The following is a 21,294-nucleotide window of genomic DNA, read 5'->3' as shown; positions in this document are numbered from 1 at the left end:
GACTCGGACAGCCCGTGGGAAACCTTCATCTTCCACACAAGTCCACAGAAAAATATAACCAGCAGCAGAAGCAAGTTATTACACAGAAATAGGGATGAAAAGGCCACAAGAAATAGCCAAAAGACTTAAATTAGGGAATCAAGACTAGGGAGACAGGAAGCAGGGGATGGCTGGTTTTCTTCATAATCCTTGTAACACTATTTAAAATGAGGCGCAACTTTTACTCTAAGGTTTATATTAAGCATAAAGCAGAGCTGCACACTGTCGGGGGGGGGGGGTTTATAGTAGGAAGAGTATTTCCCGATAAAAGTTAAAAAAATAAAAGAGGTGGGTGCCTGTGTGGCTCAGTGGGTTAAGCCTCTGCCTTCGGCTCAGGTCATGATCCCAGGGTCCTGGGATTGAGTCCTGCATCGGGCTCTCTGCTCAGCAGGGAATCTGCTTCCTTCCTCCTCTCTCTGCCTGCCTCTCTGCCTACTTGTGATCTCTCTCTCTGTCAAATAAATAAATAAATAAATAAAATCTTTAAAAAAAATAAAATAAAATAGAAGAGGAAAAAAGTTTTAAAAGGCACACACAATGAAATGCTAACACACAACCCCCAGCATGAACAGAAGCTGAAGAAACTGACAATGTCTTACTATGGGCAACGACACGGAGGCATCAGAACACTACCACTTAGAATGGACAAGGGTGCAAACCACTAGGAAATTCACAACTATTAAGACTGAACGTACACCCTGTGACCCAGCAATCTGCTCCTAAATATTATTTCCAAACAGTAAGCGTGTCCATACGTGCACCAAAAGGCCATATTCATAACCCCACTATCCATTGCAAACACTGGAAACAATCTAAGTGTCCATCGACAGGCGCGGATAAATGGTGCTATTTTTATGTATCATACTCTACAACAAGAGATCAGTTACTGCACACACCCAAAGATGGATGAATTTCACACACAAAACACTGAGCAAGACCAACCAGAAATAAAAGAGGGCTTGCTGTGTGATTCCACTGATAGAAGTTCAAAAATAGGTAAAACGAATCTAAGGTAGCAGAAATAAGAACGATATTGGAGGCGGGGCTGATAGTCGCTAGGAGGAAACATGAGGGAGCCTTCTTCTGGACACTGGAACCATCCTGACCTTGAGCTGGTTGGTAGTTAATGGGTGTTCTCATTTTGGAAATATGCAATGTTCTCAACACTCCCAATTGAAACGTATTACAGTGTATCTCTTACACCAAAAAAAAAAAAAAAGAGAGAGAGAGAGAGAGAGATTAAATTGATGGGTTCAGGTTGGGACCTTGGGAGTCCCAAGAGCCCAAGGGCCATATACACTATTCCAGAGGCCCCTGGAGAGGACCGGACTAGAACAAGGAATTAACTGTTAGCCTGATGACTTGAGTCATCAGTTAACGATAACAGTAATTACAGCAATCACTTTCACTGTAACTTTTGCAGAGGGCCAGGCCTAGGCTATGCACCTGAAAGGGACTTGCTCTTTCAAACATCACAACCGCAGAACGCATTTAGTACCGAAAATGGCCCCATCTTACAGATGAGAAGATCATGGCTTAGAGAATGATCGCACACCCAGTACGTGCAGAGAAGGAAGATGGCAGACTCCAATCTAACCTCAGCCCCTCCCTAGGCCAACCTGGAAACTGCCAGGCGGAATATTTAGATGGCTCGTGAGGGCCCAGAATGTGCCAGATTGTGAGGGTGCGCCGCGAGGGTGTTTTGTTCACGTTCACTAACTCATGAGGGCTGACCGCCGGCCAGGGCTCCCTGCAGCCCCTGGGGAGGCCCAAGACCTGTCTGGACACCAGTTCCCACGCCCCCCGCCCCACTAAAGCTGGGCTGGGAAATCGAGGACAGGGGTGGAAGACAGGGCTCCGTGTGACCAGAAGGGAGCTAAGTTTGCTACCACTCCCAAGCTGGTCACTTCCAAATCAAGAATGCTTAAAATCACCACCTTCTCCCCAGATCTGTTCCTGAACATTACCCACCCCCCAATCCAGCTTTTGTCCTCCTTTTCTGCCCCTCTGGATCCATCCTAGCAGCCCAAGCCTCTCCCAGGCCCTCAAACCCTGGCTGCCTCCATCCTCCTTCCCCGGTCACTGTCACCTCCCCAACCGCCTCCTCACCGCTATCTACCAGACAGCCTCCAGCTGGCAACCCAGACTAATTCTGTGAAATGCTTATTCTGAAATAATTTCAAACTCCAAGAGAAGTTTGACCTAGCGCAATGACCTACCATATGACCCTCCCCAGGTCCAGCCGTCGTGAACTCTCTCACCCTCTACATTACCCGGTGTCCGTGATTTATCGGTGTCTCCCATACATAGATAAATTACAGATACTACTTTTTCTCTTCCCAGCCATTCCTGAGTCAGCGGTGGCCATCGCATCTCCTGTCCCTAATCATGTCAGCGTTCTTACTTCCAAAAAGCAAGGACATTCTCTTCCAAAAGCACTGTACAGTTATCAACTTCATGAGACCTACTATTGATCTGATACTATCAGCTAACCTACAGCACATACTCCAATTTCATCAATTGCCCCAAGGATGTCCTTTAGAGCAATTTCTTCCTTGATCCAAGATCCAATCGCAGGCCATACGTTGCCTTTTGCTGTCACATTTTTTTCTGTCTTTTAATCAGGAACAGTTCCTGGCCTTCCTTTGTCTTGTTTGCCACGGACACTTTTTTTTTTTTAAGAGTCCAGACTCTTTCTGTAAAACGTTCCTCACTTCGAATCACTCCCTCCTTTTAAAACCCTGAACTGCCTTCTCATTCCTCAGCGTGAAATCCCAAGACCTCAACACTGGCCTTCCGGGACCTGCAGGGTCACCCTCCTGCCCTACCCCCAGCTCATCACTTCCCCCACCCCCGCCCACTGCCTGCTCCTACCGACCCTCACTCCTGGGAGCCCCTCACTCCAGCTCAAACAGACCTCGGGCATACTCTTTCCTTCACAGCCTGTACCTCTATTTAAAATTATTTCCTTCGCTGATTTGTGTGCTCGCTGCCCAGCCCCCACACTAGGATAGGAGCTCCAAGGAGGGCAAAGATTTTTGTCTGGTCATTGCCGGATTGCCAGAGCAGTGCCTGGCATGCGGGACGCACTTGGAAATGGTTTGCCGAACCATGTGTGCAAGAAAGGAAGCACTTGGATTGACAACCAAAGAACCCGCAGGCTCAGAGAGCCAGGGGGCTAGAGAGGCCCTTCTGGAGTCCAGAAGCTTCCCCAGGCGTCTGCCACGCTTTGTGCTTCGGGCTGGAGAAGGAAGCACCCAGCACATCTCCTTTATCTCTTGATCGCATCACTCCACCAGCCAGTCCCACTGATTAATCTCTTTAAATCAATCCCAGTAGGCCAACGGGCTGGATTCCAGAGATAGAGCTGATGCACCCGGGAAAAGGCCCGTGGCCCCCTCCCTATTGTCCACTGGCCAGTCCAAAGTGCATGGCCTCTCTCTCCATACTGATCCCTGGGTTCCACCCCCCATTCATGTATCTTCCAGGGCACAGCCAGCCTCAGGAATGGGAGCAGGGAGAATAAACATCCAAGTACAAAATCCTGCTAATAGGTCTTTAATTGCAGCCTGAGGAGGACTGGGAGTCCAGGCCTCCCAACCCCAGAGCACAGAGGCAAGCCTACCAGGTGCTTGTCACTTACTTGTCCATTTCACTGACTCCTGCTAACATTTAAGGGCTCACTGGCTACAACAATACTCAAGGTTATGGGAAAAGTAATGGCTAACCAAAGCCTTCATTCTTGACCTACCTCCTCTTCTGCCCAGGAAAGGACAGAACCCCTCAGCCTAGACCCATGATACAGGAAAGGCATCTTCTCCTGGACATCTTCACTCACCACAACTCCCGTCAACACCTGCCTGCATGGGGTCACAGCCCAGCCCGAGCTCTCGGGCAACTCCCTCTGCCTAGGAGGGCTGAATTCACAGGCACTCCCACCTACTCCGCCAAGCAGACTGGGAAGGGGTCCAGAGATAACCCGGCCTCTCACTGCCTTGCTGTGTGACCTAGGGCACAGGGCTCAGCCTCTCCCGGGTTCCCAGAACAAAAACAAACAAACAAAGATAGGGCTGATAACGCTGGCCAGACCTAAGTTGCTGACAGCCAAGTAGGAGAAGCGCCTCAAAGAGAAAATTTAGCACCTGCACCCAGCAAAGAAAGAGGGGGAGGGGTGCTGGGTTGAGGAATTTGTAATCCACCCCACCCAAGCAGTGAATGGGAAGCAGCTCTCCACCTCCAGGCTAATGGGATTAACACAGGGCTGGGCTCTAGGCGTTGGCCTAGGGTCCAGGGTCTCCCAGCGGCCACTCAGGGTAGGGGGAGTAAGGGGGAGCACCAGCGCCCTCCGGGCCTTCGTTCCCAGGTGAGCCCAGGCCAACCAGCTCTTCCCAGAGCCAGCCTGCTACTTCCTCCATGACCTCAGCGGCCAAGCACGCAGAAGTCAGGCAGCTCCTAAAGCAGGAGGCGCAGAAGACAGGCCTTTGCAGCCACGTCCAACTGGACTTCCTCCTCCTGTCTGCTAGTAACCTCCTGCCTCAGCCTCCCCATCGACCCCATGGGTGTTTGGTGGTCTGTCTCGGGGCCCTAGCTCGCTGCAGGCAGACCCAGGCACCCCTTGATAGGGACTGTTTGCACTGCTGCTCATTAGGGCACTTGGCCTCTGGTCAGGCAGGAACCAAACTCGAGATGGGGCGCCCTCTCCCTGGCTGGGGGAAGGCAGAAGGCCAGCCAGGAAGATCCAGGCTCTGACTCCCAGGCTGAAGAACTTGGTCCTCACCACCCTCGCTCAGGACTAGGTGACCGGATGAGCTCAAAAGACACGCGAACACAAAAATTACTGTGGCCTCTGGGGGCGGGCAAAAGGGGATGGCCCCAGCGGCCCTTGTACCCCAGGACAGCCCAGACCCCTCCTCTAGAATCCTGGCACCCCTCCCTCACCCACAACACACATTTGAGAGAAAATCGTAGCCCTGGTCACGGACCCCTGGGCAGAAATGTGGCCGCAGCTCCTTGGAGGGGGGGACACACGCGCGCCCCGAGGCCAAGACCCAGTCCTCGCGCCCCCGCGGGCGGGGATGTACGCTCTCGCCGCCCCGCGAGTGCCCCTCCCCTGCCCAGCCCTTCACAAAGGCCCTTTGTCCCACCGAGCCCCGGGACTCCGGTTCCTGAAAAGTTCCATGAGAAAAATCAAAGAGAGGCAAAACCGGGCGAGCGCGGCCTCGCTCGAGCGGGCAGGATCGGTGGGACAGGGCCAGGGAGGCCAGAGGCGTTCCTTCCAACGCCGAGGGCAGAGTCGGCGGCTCCCCCGAGAAATCGCAAGGCTCCCAGTCTACACTCTGGAAGTGGGAGAGGTGGATTTTTTTTTTTTTTTAAGTGAAGCGTAGGACGCCTGGAGAAGAAGCTGGAGGCAGCCAGGGAGGAGGGACCGGGTGTCCTTCGGCGGCAGGTCTGGAGGTCCCCTGGTCTCCCTTCCCACCCTGCCCGACTGCAGCGGCCGCGGCCAGCTCAGGACAAGTTTCTCCTGCCCGGGTGCCATCCCTAGCGAGCCTGAGCGGCCCTCTCGGAAAATGACAGAGGCCTCCGGGCCCTCTCCGCCACCTCCTCCCGCGGTTCCATGTCAGACCCAAGGTTTTCCCTCCGCCGCTCGGGGCTGGCCAGATCCGCTCCCACGCCGCTTCCTTCCCCTAGCTCCGGGATGGCGGTGGCCCAGTTTCTGCGCCCCATCGCGCCGCGCGCCTGCCGGAGAACACCGGGTTTCTGGTGTCCGAGCTGCTGCGCTCCTGCCGGGGTGTGAGTTCTGGGACAGCCGCTCTCCTTCCGCAAGTATCCGCCCGCCGGCCGGAGACCGAGATCTCCGCCCTCCCCACAGCCCCACTGCTGAGAGGTGCCCGGAGACCCCGCGCCCTGCGACTGGAGGAGCTGGAACGGAACCGGGGCCCACGGGCGCCGGGCAAGGGCGTTTGCCAAGAAAAGGATCCGAGCTCGGGGAACGGATGTTTCAAAGGGTGTGAAGCTGGTTTATTCTTTTCTTGCTCAGATTTTGTGAAAACCCCAGCCTGGGCTGGAGCCGCAAGGGCCCCGGGATTTCGCCCCGGTGGCTCGGATTTCGGCAGACGCGTGTGCTCTGGGAGGGCACCGGCGCACCGGGGAAAGCAACCGAGCAGCGCACCCCTTTCCGCCGGGTCCTCGGGACTGGCCTCTGTCCCGGGCCCGGGAAGCTGAGCCTGTTCTCACTCCCGTGGACCCGCCGAGGGAAAGGGAGGTGCCGCGTCCCTGCCGAAAACGCCCAGGAACAGGCTGAGCAGTTTTGCCCGGGCCTCCCTCCCCCAGGATCCCGCGGGGACCGGAGGGGGCGGCCACGGCGCGGGGCACTTACCCGGGTGCGGGTGGAGATTGAGGCCGGCCATGTACTTCCCGGGCGGCAGCGGGCCGGGCAAGCCAGAAGCGGGCAGGCGTCCGGCCGCAGCGGTGCCCACGCGGTGGCTGTCCATAGCCAGGCCGGACAGCAGCGGCGGCGGGGGGCCGTGCACGGACCGCGGGGGCCCGAAGTCTCGGCCATCCATCCTCCGCGGGAGTGCCGCAGCCAGCCCCCCACCCGGCCCGCGGGCCTCGCTCAGTGGGACCTAAAAGTTCGGCCTCGGCGTAGTCCCAGAGTCCTCGGGCGGCGGGGGCTCCGCGGCGTGCATGGCGGCGGCGGCCAGCGGGGTTTGCGCTCGGCTGCGGGCCCGCGGCCCGGGGCGCACAGGCGGCCAGCGGTGGGGCCCCTCCGGGCGGTCAGGCGGAGCTGAGCGAGGCGGCGCACACGGCGTCTTGGAAGGGAGAGGAGACGGGCCGCAGAAGAAACGGGGTGGGGGGGGAGGAAAAAGGAGGGAGGGGAAAACAAAGTTTCAGAAAGTCGTCTTGCCGTTCGGGGTCGGGGACTGCGGATAGGGTGGCCAGAAATGAAATCGGGGGTAACCCCTTTTCCATAAAAAGTAAAAATCCATGCTCCTTCCTCCGGCGGCTTCAGGCTCCCGGGCACTTGGCTCAGTAAGTGGCCGGCGGCGCGCTGCGCCCCAGCCCAGACTGGCTCGGCGGCTCACGGGTCCTCCCGAAAGTGGGGAAGGCCCCTCAGCCGCGCCCCGGCTGCATAAATACAAAACCTCCCAAGTGGGACTGATTCCTGGGCGTCACATGCTGCAGGGTTTCAAACCGTGAAACCTTTTCCACGAGCAGTTCGAAATCTCTCCCTAAACCCTGTGTCACTATCTGATCCGGCAAGTTTAATATTTAACCTTCTTGGCCCCTGGCCTGCCTATTTTGAGTCTGCTTTCCCTAAGCTCGCCCAGAGCCACCAATTAGCTTTTTTTGTTGTTGTTGTTTTGTTTTGTTTTTCGGGAGAGAAGGTGCAACGCCGGTTTATTATTTTTAAAGAGACTCCGTGCCTCCTCCCGCCGCCCCCTCGGGCCACTGTGAGTCGCAAAGTCTGAGTACGAGGACCCGAGACGTGGCATTCTCGCCCGAGGACTGGAAAGAATCCTTCAAAACAAGCTTTGGTTTCATTTTCCAACGCCTTGGCCTGGGAATCCTGCGGCCTGAGGACGTGGCCTGGCGCAGGGGATCTGGGGGGGGGGGGGGGCGGTCAGAGAGGAAGCAAGGGGCTCGAGGGTCTTGCTCCTACCTTAGCTTACCCCTCCAACCCAAAAATAATCTACAAAGAAAACCTTTGCAAGGCGGGCAGACCAAGGGGCGCCTCCCCCAGCGTTGGGTAAATCCCCCTGTAGTTCCAGTTTAAAGCTGTTTGTTTAAAAGATTTGTCCTTTGCCTATTCCCATGGGGGCGGGAGGGGGTCTTGGAGCCAACCGTGCCCTCGCTCTCCGTCTGCCCGCAGCAGCTCGAATTCCTGATTCTGGGAGGCCCGGGCGCTCCTAGAGCCGCCGATCCACGCCAAAGCCACCAGCTCCGGGTGCCCGCCCTGAGCCCCGCAACCGGCGCCCAGCCCCGCGAACTGCAGACCCCCTCCGCCACAAACCCCCCCCCCGTCTCCTTCTCCAGCCTCCCTCCCCAACTTCGCTAAGGGTACTTATTTTAACCCAGTTTTGGTTACAAACACCCCCTTCCCTCCCTCCCTCGCTCACTCCCATCAGGCTCTGGTTACCAGATCCGCGTTTACTTTGGAAAAATCTAAGATCGCCACATCCGAGGATACATGTCTTAAGGAGGCGATGAGCTTTCCGTGATTTTTTTTTTAATGTTCTTTGTGTAGCTTTCTTTTTAAAAGGTAGCGCTTCGGAGGCTGCCCCGACGCCCCACTTTGGGGAAGTCGAGGTGAAGGCCCCCGGAACACCCTCGCTCTGGTCGAGAAGCTGGCTCGGCCATCTGCGGGCTCCGCTGCGTTCTCTCTACTTTTCTCCCCCTCTTAAATGCAGTTAAAATGGCTGAATTCCGGCTTTTAATTAAAAACAGCCTATAATCGAAAACGTCTCGGCGTCCCTGGCTCCCCCGCCGCCTGCCGGGAACCGAGAAGGGAACCGACGCCCCTCAGCTCGGCTGGGCGGGCTGGAGCGGGGCTTGAGGGCTCAGGTGGGCGCCCGAGGCACCGTGGCCCGCCCCCACCCTTCCCAGGGTGCCCCCACCTCGCCGACGCCGGTCCCCGATCCAGCTCTTGGGGGCCGGAGAGCTGCGGGGATCCCCCCGCGCACCCCGAGGGGGAGGCGGGTTGGGGGGGATCAGCCGGAGAAGTTTGGAGACCGTCGCGCCCGGCCAGGGACGGACGGGCGGCCGGGCGGCGTACCTGGCGCGGCGGGGCTCCCGGTTCCAGGCTCCGGTGACTGCGACTCCGGTGGTGGCCCCGGCTCCCGGCGCGGCTAGGCGCCCGTGCTGCCCGCCATCCCGCGGCTGCTGCTCCCCTTCGCCACCCGCAGCCGCCTCACACTTTTTGCCCGCCTTTCCTTTTTTTGGTAGAAAACCGCTCCCCGGGCCGAGCGCTCCGCGCGCCAACTCCTCCGCCCTCCCGCGGCCCGGCTCCCGCAGCCCCCGGAAAAGCCAGCTTTCCTCCCGCCGGGCTCCCCGCTTTTTAATAAAATCCAGGTAGCGCCGGTTTAAAGAATCCCAAATCTCCATATACAGCCCGGGATTGGAAAAGGTACATTACACAACCCCCCTTTCAAGTTCCTCTCGCTGGATCTAAAAAAAAAAAAAAAAAAAAAAAAAAAAAAAAAAAAAAAGCCAGCGGGAGGGGGGAGGGGGCGGCTGGGGGAGGGGAGTACTCTCCAGCGAAGAAACACGCATTGTTCCCGGGTGCCCGCCTCCCCCCCCCCAGGCCGGCCCCCGGCCTCCATCTATTGGCCGCGCACACCGCCAATCACGCGCATGTAAACACCTTGGCCCTCAGCCATTCCTATAAAACCAATTACGGACCAAGGGGCTCCAGCAGTTTCCAGGCTCCCCACGGCGGGGCTGAATGATCAAAACTGGTGGTGAGAATTTTTCCCGGCCGTTTCTAGGCAGCCCTCCCCCTCCACCAGCTCGGACCCCCCCCTTTCCTCCCTCTCCTCCCTCTTCCTACCCCCTCCCCCGGCGTCTAGGCTGAGTGATCAAAATAGAGGAAGATGGTTGTCGCCGCAATCCAGGGCTTTGCAAGGCGCGGTTTAATGGGCCGCCTGTCAGCTTCCTGCTCGCAGGAGGAGGTGACAAGCCGAGCGAGCCGGGAAGGGCCTGGGGCCCGGCGGGCTGTACCCCGCGCCCGGGCCCCCTACCTCCCCTGGGGCGCGCCTTCCAGAACGCGCGCTGGAGACGCCAAAACAGACAAGGGCTGCTTTTTCCCTTTTTAACTCCCCCTTTTAAAACAAAGCAGCGATTCATTCCCTTTCCCCCGGCAGCGCGGTTGGGTGGGATGGGCAGGCGTGAAGGCCGTTTTCCTCGCCTCGGCCTGCGGGTCCCTCCCTGAAACGCGGTGTCAGATGGTTACTGATTAATATTTTGGAGAGGCCGCGGCAGCGGGTAGCGGGTGAGTCTCTAATCTTCTAAAAGGGGTTCCTATAGAAACGCGGGCCGGGACGCGCCCCCCGCTCGGCCCCGGCCGGGGCCGCTGCGCTTTGCACCGCGCGCCCTTCCCCAAAGCCTTTCTTTGCGTGGGCGCGCCCCTCCCCTTACCCCCCCCCCCAAAATCAGAGCAGAAAAAAGGATTAGATCGGCTGAGCGCGAACTGACTCCCTCTCGATTCTGACATTTCAGCCTATTAGCATTTCTCCACGGGGCCTTCTGAAACCTATTAAAGTGTAATATTAAAAACCTCTTGGCTGGGGTCCTCTCTCGCCTTCCATCCGCCGCGCCCCCTCCAGGGAGGGCGAGACCGGGAAAAAAAAAAAAAAATCTGTTGAGCTCAGAGGAAGCAGAAGCCAAGCCCAAAAAGTGCTTGGCTGGCCGCGGCGGCGGGAGGGGGAAGGGAGCCCCAATCCCCCAGACTTTGTACTTTTATTTTGCGCTTTCAGCAAAATCCTTTCTGGGTTGAGTCGCCGGGAGCTGCCCGCGGCAACCTACTTGGCTGCGGGCGCGAGGACTGCGGACGCGGTCGGAGGGGCAGCCCTGGGGCCCCGCACCCTCTCTACAGCCCCGCAGGGACCCGTGCCCCGCTGGGCATTACGTACCCTCAAATGGAAGCCTGGAGGGCAGAAATCCTTGCCGCTCCTGCCTCGGAGAGCAACCGCGGTGATTAGATTTTAATTAAAACAAGAGAAGCCCGCTCTTTCGCCCCGCGCTGCGGACTCAGCGTTTTCGCATCGCTGGGTCTTTTTTTTTTTTTTTTTTTAATCCATTTTTAAGCAACTTTTCTGGAGGGGGAAAAATGAGCTAGTTAGCGCCCGTTTGTTCTATTTTCTTTTCTCCACTTTTAGAAGAAAACGGGGAGGGGGAATAGGCTTGGAGAAAGCGAACTGGGGGTGTCTAATTTAATTCTAGTATAAATTTGAGGAAAAAAAGTTCAGCCTCTTGAGGGCAGTTTCAAGTTGCCCTTCCAGGAGCCTCTGCGCTGGTTTCGAGGCTGCCCTCTTTTGGAAGCTGGAGCTCCGCAGGGGGAGGAGGGAGGAGTGAGAAGTAAAGAAAGGAACGAAAATAGCCGGAGCGGAGGGGAACAGCGGCGGTGTCCGCGCTTGGAGCAGGGCGCGCAGGTCTCAGTGGCGGCTGGGGCGGCGGGAGGTTCCCGGTGCGGCCCCGGGACGGCCAGCAGCAAAGACGGAGAGGAGAGGGGGGTTAGAGAAAGGAGGTATTGTGTTTTGTGTGCCTTGGGGGAGGGGGTTGACTGCAGAAATAAAATAAATGCAGTTGAGCTGCGTGGGGCTGCTGGAAGCCGAGGCAGGGGAAGGGTCTGTGCGTGGGGGCGCAGCCCCGGTAGGCGCCGAGCATCCTTGAGCCTTATCCGAAGGCCTTTGTGGGTTCCTAAAAGGCCCTCCCACGCCTGAGCCCCCATCGTTTCCCCACCCCCCTGGTTGCCCTCCAATATTCGGAGCCCAGACCCTGATCCCCCACCCCATTATCCCCGCCCTGGATCTGGAATGGGGGTTTTTTGTGTGTGGTTTTTTTTTATTATTATTATTTAATTTTCGCATAGCTCAGGCAAAAAATATGTATCTTGACAAAGTTGAGGTGGGGAATACAAAGGACTTGAGGGTTGGGGGGAAAAAAGGCCTGTTTTTATAAATGTTTAATGTTTTCACCCCTGGATGCTCCAGGACGCCGTAATTGTGATGGCGGGGTATGTGCGCCATAAATCATTTAGTTGCTAATAAAAATTCTGCCTGTTTGCCCTGCATTTGCCAATGGCGTTTGCATTTTCCAAGTATGTGCCTTGTCTGCGTGGCGAACCGAGCCTGCATTTCATTAGGGTCGCGGTTCGGGGCAGGAGAGACCCCCCTCCCCCAACCTCCTCCTCCTGGGCCTTTGTGGGCCCCAGCCCCCTCTCGGCACACACTCACGCCCGCGGCCGCGCTAGTCACCGCCGGAGCCCGGCCCCGGCGCAGGGCCTGGGGACGCGGCGGCTGCTCCCGGGGCCTGGCGGCGCGGTACCCAGGACGGCCTGCCCGCGCCGGCTCTCCGAGCGCAGCGGGTCCCGCCGAGGGGCTGCCCGCTGCGGCCGACCTGTGCGCACCCTGGTCCTTGCACGTCCCCCGCCCCTCGCCGCTGGGCCCGCGCCCCGATGCCCCCGCAGTCGCGGGGTAAACAGCGTCCGGGAGCCATCTTGGGGCGGGGGCGGGGGACGGATCCCAGGCCCCGGGGTGGGCGCTGCCCCGGCTCCTTGTGAGACCACTGCCATTCGTAGGGCACCCCTGGGGATCTCTTGCCGAGCTTCGGGGGCTGGGGAAGCACTCTCCCCGCCCTGGCGGACCATACTTCGATGTCCGAGCCAGGCCTGGGCGCCCTGTGCGGGGCGGAGAGGAGGCGCCGGGTCCGCGGTCCGCCCGGGTCTGGCCGCCATCTTCCGCCTCCCCAACATACTTATGTTTATCCGGCGGGATCTGCGGCCAAAAAGTGTGTTGACACAGTGTGTGTATATGTGTGTGTTTTGTACTGACTGGGCGGAAAATCGGCTGGGATAGGGGGGTGGGGGAGAACCGCCTCGCAACCCAAACCTTAGCTCCCGGAGAACCCGCCCAGGCCGGCGCGGTCGTCCGCGGCCACCCTGGGCTGCGGAGCCGAGAGCCCTTTTGTGTGTTCTAGGCGTCGGGCTCCGTGTACGCGAACCGACTGAACAAGATTATTCCCCTTTGTTTTAAAACCAAAGAACAGGGGCGCCTGGGTGGCTCAGTGGGTTAGGCCTCTACCTTCCGCTCGGGTCATGATCTCGGGGTCCTGGGACTGAGCCCCGCATGGGGCTCTCTGCTCGGTGGGGAGCCTACTCCCCACCCCCTCTGTTTGCTTCTTTGCCCACTTGTGATCTCTGTCTGTCAAATGGATAAATAAAATCTTGAAAAAAAAAAGAACAGGCCAACTTGGGAGCCCGGTTTTCCCCGGCGGTGCCTTTGTCACCTCGGCTCAGCCCTGAGCCTCAGCCAACGCTGCCCTATTCGGGCAGAAACCAGCGCTTTCTGGAACCCTGGTGTTGCTGGCCAAGTGCATACATTCTCCCCTTCCCCCAGAGAAAACTGGCATCCTTTTGTAAGCGAGGACACCTGAGCCACCTCCACCTGTCGCCCCAAACCGTCTGGGGGGGAGGCGGGGAACGGACCTATGTCCCCACGCTGTGCTGGCTTCTTGGTGAAGGGGGCCCCGAGCGTTCACCGGCCTCTGCTGCCGGCTCAGGAAGCCCTGGCCGGATCTGGGGCTTAAAAGAGCCTGTTTCCAGGTCCCTGGTCTGGCAACCAGGGAGCTCCAGACCCGGACACCTCGAAAACCCGGAGAGGCTGCGCCCGGGACATCCATTCTCCCCGTCCGTTTTCTGCGACTGGCTCAGCCACGATTCAGCGGAGCTGGGGTTCAGCCAGCCTGGCCACGAGGGGTCCCAACTCTCCAGAAAGCCAGAGGACGCTGCGCCAAAGCCGGAACGCTGAAGGGACGAGAGGGCTCGTTCGGTGGGCAGAGCCAGGGCTGAAGCACCAGGCTCTGCCGCAGCAGATCCCGGCGTGTCTCAGCTCCGCCTCCGGCCCTGGCCCCTTTCCCCGGCCCGGGTCGGGTCTTCCATTCCACTGTTTGGCTGGGAGAGGTCGAAGACGCGCTGGGTGCACAGGGGGCTGGATGCAGCCATAAATCTCTATGCGGGACCTCCTTCCCGTTGCTCACACTCTGGTGCTCCTGGCCGGCCTCCCATACGGACTTCACCGGGGGCCCTGCTCTCCTGGTCACAGCTTGGGGTCCCTGAGACAGTGCAGGGAGTCAAGCCAGGAGCTTCCCCGTTCACCAAAGAGAGAAACGGACTCACCCATTCAGTGCCATCACCTTCCATCCCTGCAGTCGGCGGACCCCAGGCAGCCCGGGCCTCACCAGATCGCAGCCTGGGGAAGGGCCCCCGGCCGGGCACTAGCTCCTAGGAAGGTTCGGTGAGGCTGGAATGGGCGCACGGCCACCTGCTTGAGCCCAATTGCCCCGCCATTAAGGGGTGACACCGGGGTTAGGTCAGATCATCTTTTCAGAGTTCAGCAAGCCACCCTTCTCTGCCGACCCTGCTTTAATGCCGTGCTATCGTTCAGCCCTGAGTCCTCCTCCGGCGTAGGATATAGGGAGGTGGGCTTTTTCCCCTTTATTCTTTTTTTTTTCCCCCGGTGTGATGAGAACCATGCAGGGTGTCTATGGAAGCAGTGCTGGGAGGCGGGGGCTCATCCAGCTCCCCACCCCACACCAGCCCATCCCTCCATGCCAGGCATACTCTGGACTTTTCGCCTCTCAGCCCTGAGTCGGCTCCCACATCAGCCACCAGCTTTCGGCTTTGGTACAAATAGCCCAACCATGGGGAGAGCAGTAATCGGCGGGGCGCTAGTGGCCGCCTGGTAGGGGCGGTGGTCTTTCTACCTGAACAGTCACGGAGCATTTGGGGGACAGACCCAGAGAAGGTGCATTTGCAATAATGTCTTACTGTCACCAGCCTTGTGTGTCTCTTTGCCAGAAGGGCGGGGAACAGGCCTCTACGCGGGCACCTCTCAGAAGCCGCACAGGCTGTGCGCGCGATCGGGGACAAGCACCTCCAAACGGTCTTTGCTCTTTGCTCGGGACTCCGGTGGGGATGGCCGCGGAAGGGGGAGGCATTCACCCCTCGGAGGCGCCTCCCCCTCCCCATACCAGTGACACAGCTGCAATGGCCCGCGGCAGAGGCCGGAGGCAGAAGGTTTGGTAAACCTGGCCCCCAGACGATCTTTCCGTGGGAGCCTCGGCTCCTTCCTAGAATTTCTCGAAGCCTATCTGGAGGGACTGCGAGGGCTCCTCGGGGCCCGGAGGAAATGGAGCCCTGGCTAGGCCGCCTGGGAGCCGAGAGGCTGCAGGGCCGCATTCCGGCCCTGCCTCCCACCCTGGCCCCAGCCCCGCCGCGGCGCCCCAGGAAGCCTCTCGGAAAACAAAGGCTGCGGTTTCAGCCCAAGGTTAAAGTCCACCACGAGCCAGTGTGTTGTTGGTTTTTTTTTTTCCCCCCTCTCCGGAATCCAGGAGCGATAGCGTTTCTCCAAATAAACCGCCAATAAATCAGCTCCCGGGGCTGCCCGCTGAAGAGCTCTGCTGACCTTGGGGAACGGTTTTCCTGGTTAGACCCCCACCGAGGCCGGGCCCCGAGGGGGAAAGAGCCACGGTGCCATTCTCCCGAGAGAGACAGGAGAGGGGGGAGGCCAAGGGCATTCGTGGGCGTTACCGTGGCCCTTGTGTGCCCAGAGGGTGCGGGGAAGGTTTGGAATTGAGGGGCGGTGGTTATTTGGGGGAGCTGGGAGTGCCTGGCTGGTAGGGGTGATTGTGGGAGCTGGCTGCTTTGGGGGAGGAGGGCCCCATGTCTATTAAGTGCCTGGGGTGCCCACACAGTTCTAGGATGAACAAGGCCTCTTCAGGGGCCTCCTTCTTTGTCTGGGTGTACTGGGTGTGCTCTGCAGGCGAGTTTGTGCGGGTGTGACTAATGGGATTTATGAATGTCAGTGCCAGGGTGACTAATGGAGGGCTTAGCAGCACGTGTGTTGAGGGAGGAGGGGGCTGCACCTAGGTGGGGAGTCAGGGCACCAGGAGGAGGCTGCCTCCTGCCTGGCCTTTAGGGGCTCACCTCTCTGGCCGCCTGGCCCCTGCTCTGTCTGGACCTCTGAGCACCCCCTGCCAGGCCTGTGTGTGCTCAGATTTCTGGAGCAAAATGCACCCCCGCCGTGGCCCCCACCCCAGACTTACCTCTGTCTCCTCCCACTACCCTGACCCATGTGCCTCTGCACACCCAAGCCCTTCCCCATCCATGGCACACAACTCCCAGTTTCTTCTTTTCCAGGCTGGATATTTCTTTTATGCTTCGTGCCAGCTCTGACAGTCCTCTGGCTTGGGTACCATAGTGCCCGTTGGACGGATGAGAAGCCCAAGGGGAAGTGACAAGTTCGCACAGCTCAGGAGTAGCACCATATACCCTCAACTAAGCCACGCAAGGGGACAAATGTAGAGCCCAGCATCCTTTGGGCCTGGGGTATGGGCGGGTGAGGTCAGGCCTTCCCTGGGAGCAGGGCCCAAATTCCATACTCCAGGGCCGGAAGGAGAGGTCTTCAGGAGAGCAGACCCCGGGCTCCCCCACACCCGCTGTACATACCGGCTCAGAACACACCTGGACAAGGACCTTTTCCATCTCCCTTGGGGTCTTCTGGTGTCTAACACACAACACACAACACAAACACACACACACACACACACACACACATAATCTCTGAGTGCTCTTGTAAGTGTGCTTGCTGCTAGGCTGCTATTTGCACACGTAGGACACGCGATCTGTCCTGTGCCTCTGTGCCCCTGTCATAGATACGTTCGTCACAAGGGTCCCTGTGACCCAGAAAAATGGGCTGGTCTCCCTAAGGTCGCCCAGCCTGGGTGGCAGCAAGCAACCCCAGCCCGTTTCTGCCCAGCCCTCCACCTTCTGTGCTCTTCACTGCAACTCCAGGGCCCACGGTGGCATCTTGAGAGCGGGGACCTGGGAGCTTCCCACACCCTCAGGCTCCCAGGACCTCTGTTTCTGTCTCTCGCATACATGTGCATGCATAGACACACACAATGTGTGTCTCTCTGTTCACCTCCCTTCCTCCATCCTTCCCTCCCGCCCTCCCTTTTTTTTTTTTTTTTATTCTTCTTTGGCATTTTCTTTCAAGCAGAAAATAAAAACATTTCCCATGGCTACAGCTTTGAAAGCTTCCCTCTTCGCTCTCCCTTTCTCCCGCCCCCATCCCCATGTGGATCCATTTCTAGAGTCAGCAGAAAGTCAAAAACAAATCCTGAAGATCAAACCTGACAGCCCCCCCCCTTCCCACATCCCTCCACTTTCCCTGCATGTCTTAGCCTGTCTCCACCCTGGAGATGAACAGGAGAGAGCCCCCCAGCACAGGCACAAATGCACTCCCACACCTTCTGTGGCCACGGGGAGTCTCTTAAGAACCTTCTAGAGCTGCCCGCGCGCCAGAAAGGCCTGCTCACTCAGTTCCTCCTGCTGGAAGTGTCTGGGTTCTCCCTCCCACTCCCCTTTCCAGCCCGGCTCTTCCCAAGCCCTCCTCTGGGAGGCTGCCTGTGTAGAATGAATACCCCCAAAATGCATATATTCAAGTCCTAACCCCTGGACCTCAAAGTGTGACCTCATTTGGAAACAGCATCCTTGCAGATGTCATTGGTTAAGGGGAGGTCATACTGGATAAGATGGGCCCCTAATCCAATATGACCGGGCCCTTATAAAAGGGGGGCACTCACAGATAGAGGAGGAAGCCTAAAAAGACAGAGACAGAGACGGCCCTCTAGGAGACAAAGGGAGAGGGGAGGACAGACTCCCTCACAACCCCTGAAGGAGCCCACCCTGCCCACACCGTATGGGCTTCTGACCTTCAGGACTGAGAGGCAGTAAATGTCTGTTGTTATCCTGCAGGGACAAAAATGCCCCAACGTCTCAAAGGCTTAGCACAACACATAAAAATGTATTCTCCCTGACACGTTGTTTGCTCTGAGCCCGGGGAACACGTCACGGCACCCTAGCCACTTACGGGCACGTGAGTTGTGGACCTCGATGGGAGACCATCACAGGGAAGGGAAGATCACCACCCTGGGGAGGGGGCGGCAGCGGTGGGGGGGGGGGCTCAACCGCCAGAGCCCAGAAGTGGTAGGTCACTTGTGCTCACCAACCATGTGGCCACACCCAGTGAAACAGTGCTAGAAGGGGGGTCGCCCCCCAACCCCACCCCGTGCCCAGGAAGGGCAGAAAAAAACTAAGATTTTAAGTAATCTCTACATCCAACACAGGGCTTAAACTCGCAACCCAAGACCAAGGGTCTCGTGCTCTAGGCTGAGCCAGCCAGGCCCCCCCTAACCTTGGCACTTTCGTAAAAATTGTGGCAAAATACACATAACGTAAAATTTGCCATCGTAACCATTTCTGAGTGCAGGGTTTCATGATGTCCGTTCCCATTTCCGTGCTGGCAGCCCCACCGTCCATCTCTAGGACTTTCCCATCATCTCAAACTGAAACTCCGTCCCCCAGAAGCAGCTCCCACCCCCCCTCCCTCAGTGCCTCCGACACCCACCCTTCTGCTTCGTGTCCCCATCAACGGGACTCCTCTGAATACCGCGACATAAGTGGAATCCTACAGGATCTGTTATTATTTCACTTTGAGTAATGTCTTCAAGGTTTCACCCATGTTGGAGCAGGTGCAGAACGTCCTTCCTTTTTAAGGCTGATTAATGTGCTATTGTGTGGCAGGACCACACTGTGTGGCATTTTGTTTATCCGTGCGTCTGTTGCTGGACACTCAGGCTGCCCCACCTTATAGCCCCTGTGAATAACGCCGCTAGGAACAGATAACCCTCCAAGTCTTCGGGGTCTCTACCCAGAATTGGAATGGCCCGATCCTGTGGCATTTTTATTTCTTTAAAGATTTTATTTATTTATTTGACAGAAAGAGACACAGCGGGAGAGAGAACACAAGCAAGGGGAGTGGGAGAGGGGAGAAGCAGGCATCCTGCTGAGCAGGGAGCCTGATGCGGGCTCGATCCCAGGACCCTGGGATCATGACCTGAGCTGAAAGCAGATGCTTAACGACTGAGCCACCCAGGTGCCCCATCCTGTGGCATTTTTATGTCTCATTTTTTGAGGCACATCCATGCTGTTTTCCAGGCACAAGGGTTCCAGTTTCTCCACATCCTTGCCAACACTTGCCATTTGACATAGGGGATTTGGTATATCATTGTGGTTTTGATTTGCGTTTCCCTGAGGACCAGTGACGTTGAGCACCTTTTGATGTGCTCGTTAGCCGTTTGTAGATCTTCATTAGAGAAGAGTCTGCACAAGTCAGCCCATTTTTAATGCTGTTGTTGTTTTTTTTTTTTTTTCATTTTTAATGTTTTGAATTGTTTTGTTTTGCGTCTTCGGCACTGTTTTTAACACTGTGATCACCAAAATGGAACCCTTGTGTGGGCCACCGGCTGGTCCCGGGTTTGCAAGCCTCATGGAGGTTCTGCTCAGACCACCCCAGTCGTCAGGACAGTCCTAAAGGTCGATGTTTTCCTGAGGCCACACACTCACGTCCTTGCACTTCCACCCTCCTGTTTCACAAATACTCACAGGGTCGAGCCCTGATTAAGTGGTACAGAGTGGCCCAGAGTCCTGTCCTCCGGGAGCCTGCGGTCCAATGAGTGGGACAGTCTGGCCGACAGGGAGGGTGGCGAGCGCAGTCGAGGAGGAGCGGAGGGCCCGGGAGCGGGGCGCAGGCCAGACCAGGCAGGCCCTCCGTCCGCAAGGAGGAAAGAGGTATTGGAAGGAGTCAGTAATCAACCTCCATAAATAAAAGGAATCCAGCTAAAAGGCCAAGAAACAGAACACCCGTGGAGACGGCTGGACCGAGCTCGCTCACTCTCTTCCTCCCTCCCTCTCCCCCAACCCTTCCATTCTCCCTCCGCTTCTACTGGCCTTACTCTCTCCCTGGAGCATCAGCGGTGCGGGAGGGCCTGGCCAACGCCAGATCTGCAGCAAGAAAAAGGAACCTCCCCAAAGGGTCACGGGAAGAATTGGTAGTAAACGGAAGAACGCCAGGCAGGAAGACCCTAGTCAGCTCTCTATCCATCAAGTACTTCTCTCAGGGCAAGATCAAATCAGACCTGAGGGATGCCAGAGGGACAGATCTCCGCCATGGGGACTTGCTAAGTAGGCAGAAAGTCACCACGGGGCTTGCAGTAGCCACCAACCCTGTGCTCCTTCTCCTCCCCTTCTCCCCCTCCGTCTCCCCTTCAGGGGTTCAAGTTCTGACTGGGCCACCTGCTTGACCCATGACATTTTCAGAGTCACCTCCCTGTCTCCCTGTCTCCTGTTGACCTGTCTCTCCCGCCCTCCCTGTGTCTCTGCACACCCCACCCACCCGCACACCAGATCACAATCCCAGCTCCAGGTGAGAACATGCCACACTATGGGGCACGGTACCGGCCTTCCCAAGTGCCAGTCATGACCTGTTGTAACCTCGGACAATGGCCACACGCGGTTTCTCCCTGCTGCAGAGTGACCTTGACACTCCTCCCATCCAAGGTGGCGTTGTCTATAACAAGAGGCATGGAAGTGACACCGCATGGCTTCGGAGGTCAGGTCAGAAGAGGAGACACCAGGTCACCCTTGTGTGTTAAGAGGCTCACGTGGCGAGCCAGCAGGTGAGAAGCTGGATTGCCCAAGGCCACCAAGCTATAAACTCCTCCCACATGCTGAGGCCCTGAGTCGTCTCTCCAGGGGACAGCCTGGTGAGGTCCCGCCTCAGCCAGCACCGACTCCTGGACATGTGTGCGAGCAGGTGAGAAGAAGGAGCCTCCTCAGAGCTGCATGAGTGAGGCTTAGGGACTGTGACGGCCCAGATCACACACCGGGCGGGCAGGTGGCCGAGCGGGGGCTGGAACCCAGTTTGGTTTGCACGCCCTGCCCCCAGGCTGCCCTCCTTGTGGCTGCTGGAATGACCACGCTCCTGGGCCCTCCTGGGCTTGAGTCTGAGCCCCTCCCGCCTCTGCCTCTCCCGTCACACGGCGGCCTCCCCGCTGGGTCTGTCTTCATGTGGCGCCCTCCACTCTGTGTGGGTCAGTCTCTGTGCCCCTTCTCCCCTTCTTACAAGGACAACAGTCATATTTGATTAAAAGTCTGCTGTACCCCAGTGGGCCCTCATCTTCCCCGATTACATCTGCAGTGACCCTGTCTCCAAATAAGGCCACACGCTTGAACATGCCTTTCTGGGGCACGCAATTCAATCTGCCACCCCGACCAGGGGGCCCTTGCCCCTCGGCCCCATCCTGCCACCAGGACACAATGGAAGCCCCTCCCTCAGAAGGCGTGGGGTCCTCCAGCCTTCTGTGAAGCAGAGGGGGAGACTGAGGCCTCCTCGTGTACCCACCTCCCTGAGGCACTCATTCCCTGGCACGTGCCCCCAATGGAGGGATCCAGCCCAAAGCCACTGTGACTCCAGGGGCTTCGACTAGTGAGGCCCAGGGACCCGGGCAACCCTCGGCCACTGACTGTGTCCAGTCAAGCCGTCCTCCTCCCTCATGTCCCACACCCTGCAAGGGCCCTGGCAGAGCCAGGGCTCAGACCCGGAACGCCTGGACCAGAGTTCCGCCTGTGTGGCCTGC

General features: G+C 57.9%; 1 protein-coding gene and 1 long non-coding RNA gene across 3 annotated transcripts in view; one reads left to right on the top strand and one right to left on the bottom strand.

Annotated features, from left to right (window-relative positions):
* The window catches only part of TNRC18 (trinucleotide repeat containing 18), an 85,373-nt gene extending 76,180 nt beyond the window's left edge, over positions 1 to 9,193 (bottom strand). For both annotated transcript variants that reach the window (XM_047713171.1, XM_047713173.1), the window contains exons 1-2: positions 8,813 to 9,193; positions 6,416 to 6,848 (exon numbers count right to left, since the gene is read on the bottom strand). In XM_047713171.1, coding sequence (XP_047569127.1) covers positions 6,416 to 6,602 — 187 coding nt within the window. In that variant the 5' untranslated portion in view covers positions 6,603 to 6,848; positions 8,813 to 9,193. The remainder of the gene's footprint in view (positions 1 to 6,415; positions 6,849 to 8,812) is intronic.
* Positions 9,194 to 13,545: 4,352 nt separating this feature from the next.
* Positions 13,546 to 14,586, top strand: LOC125090488 (uncharacterized). Its single transcript, XR_007124352.1, has 2 exons — positions 13,546 to 14,043; positions 14,369 to 14,586. It is a non-coding gene; the product is annotated as an uncharacterized LOC125090488 (long non-coding RNA).
* Positions 14,587 to 21,294: the final 6,708 nt, after the last annotated feature.

The sequence above is a fragment of the Lutra lutra genome, chromosome 18, assembly GCF_902655055.1.
Source record: "Lutra lutra chromosome 18, mLutLut1.2, whole genome shotgun sequence".
NCBI lineage: Eukaryota > Metazoa > Chordata > Mammalia > Carnivora > Mustelidae > Lutra > Lutra lutra.
Note: the sequence above shows the minus strand (reverse complement) of the source record. Positions and strands in the feature narration are given on the sequence as shown.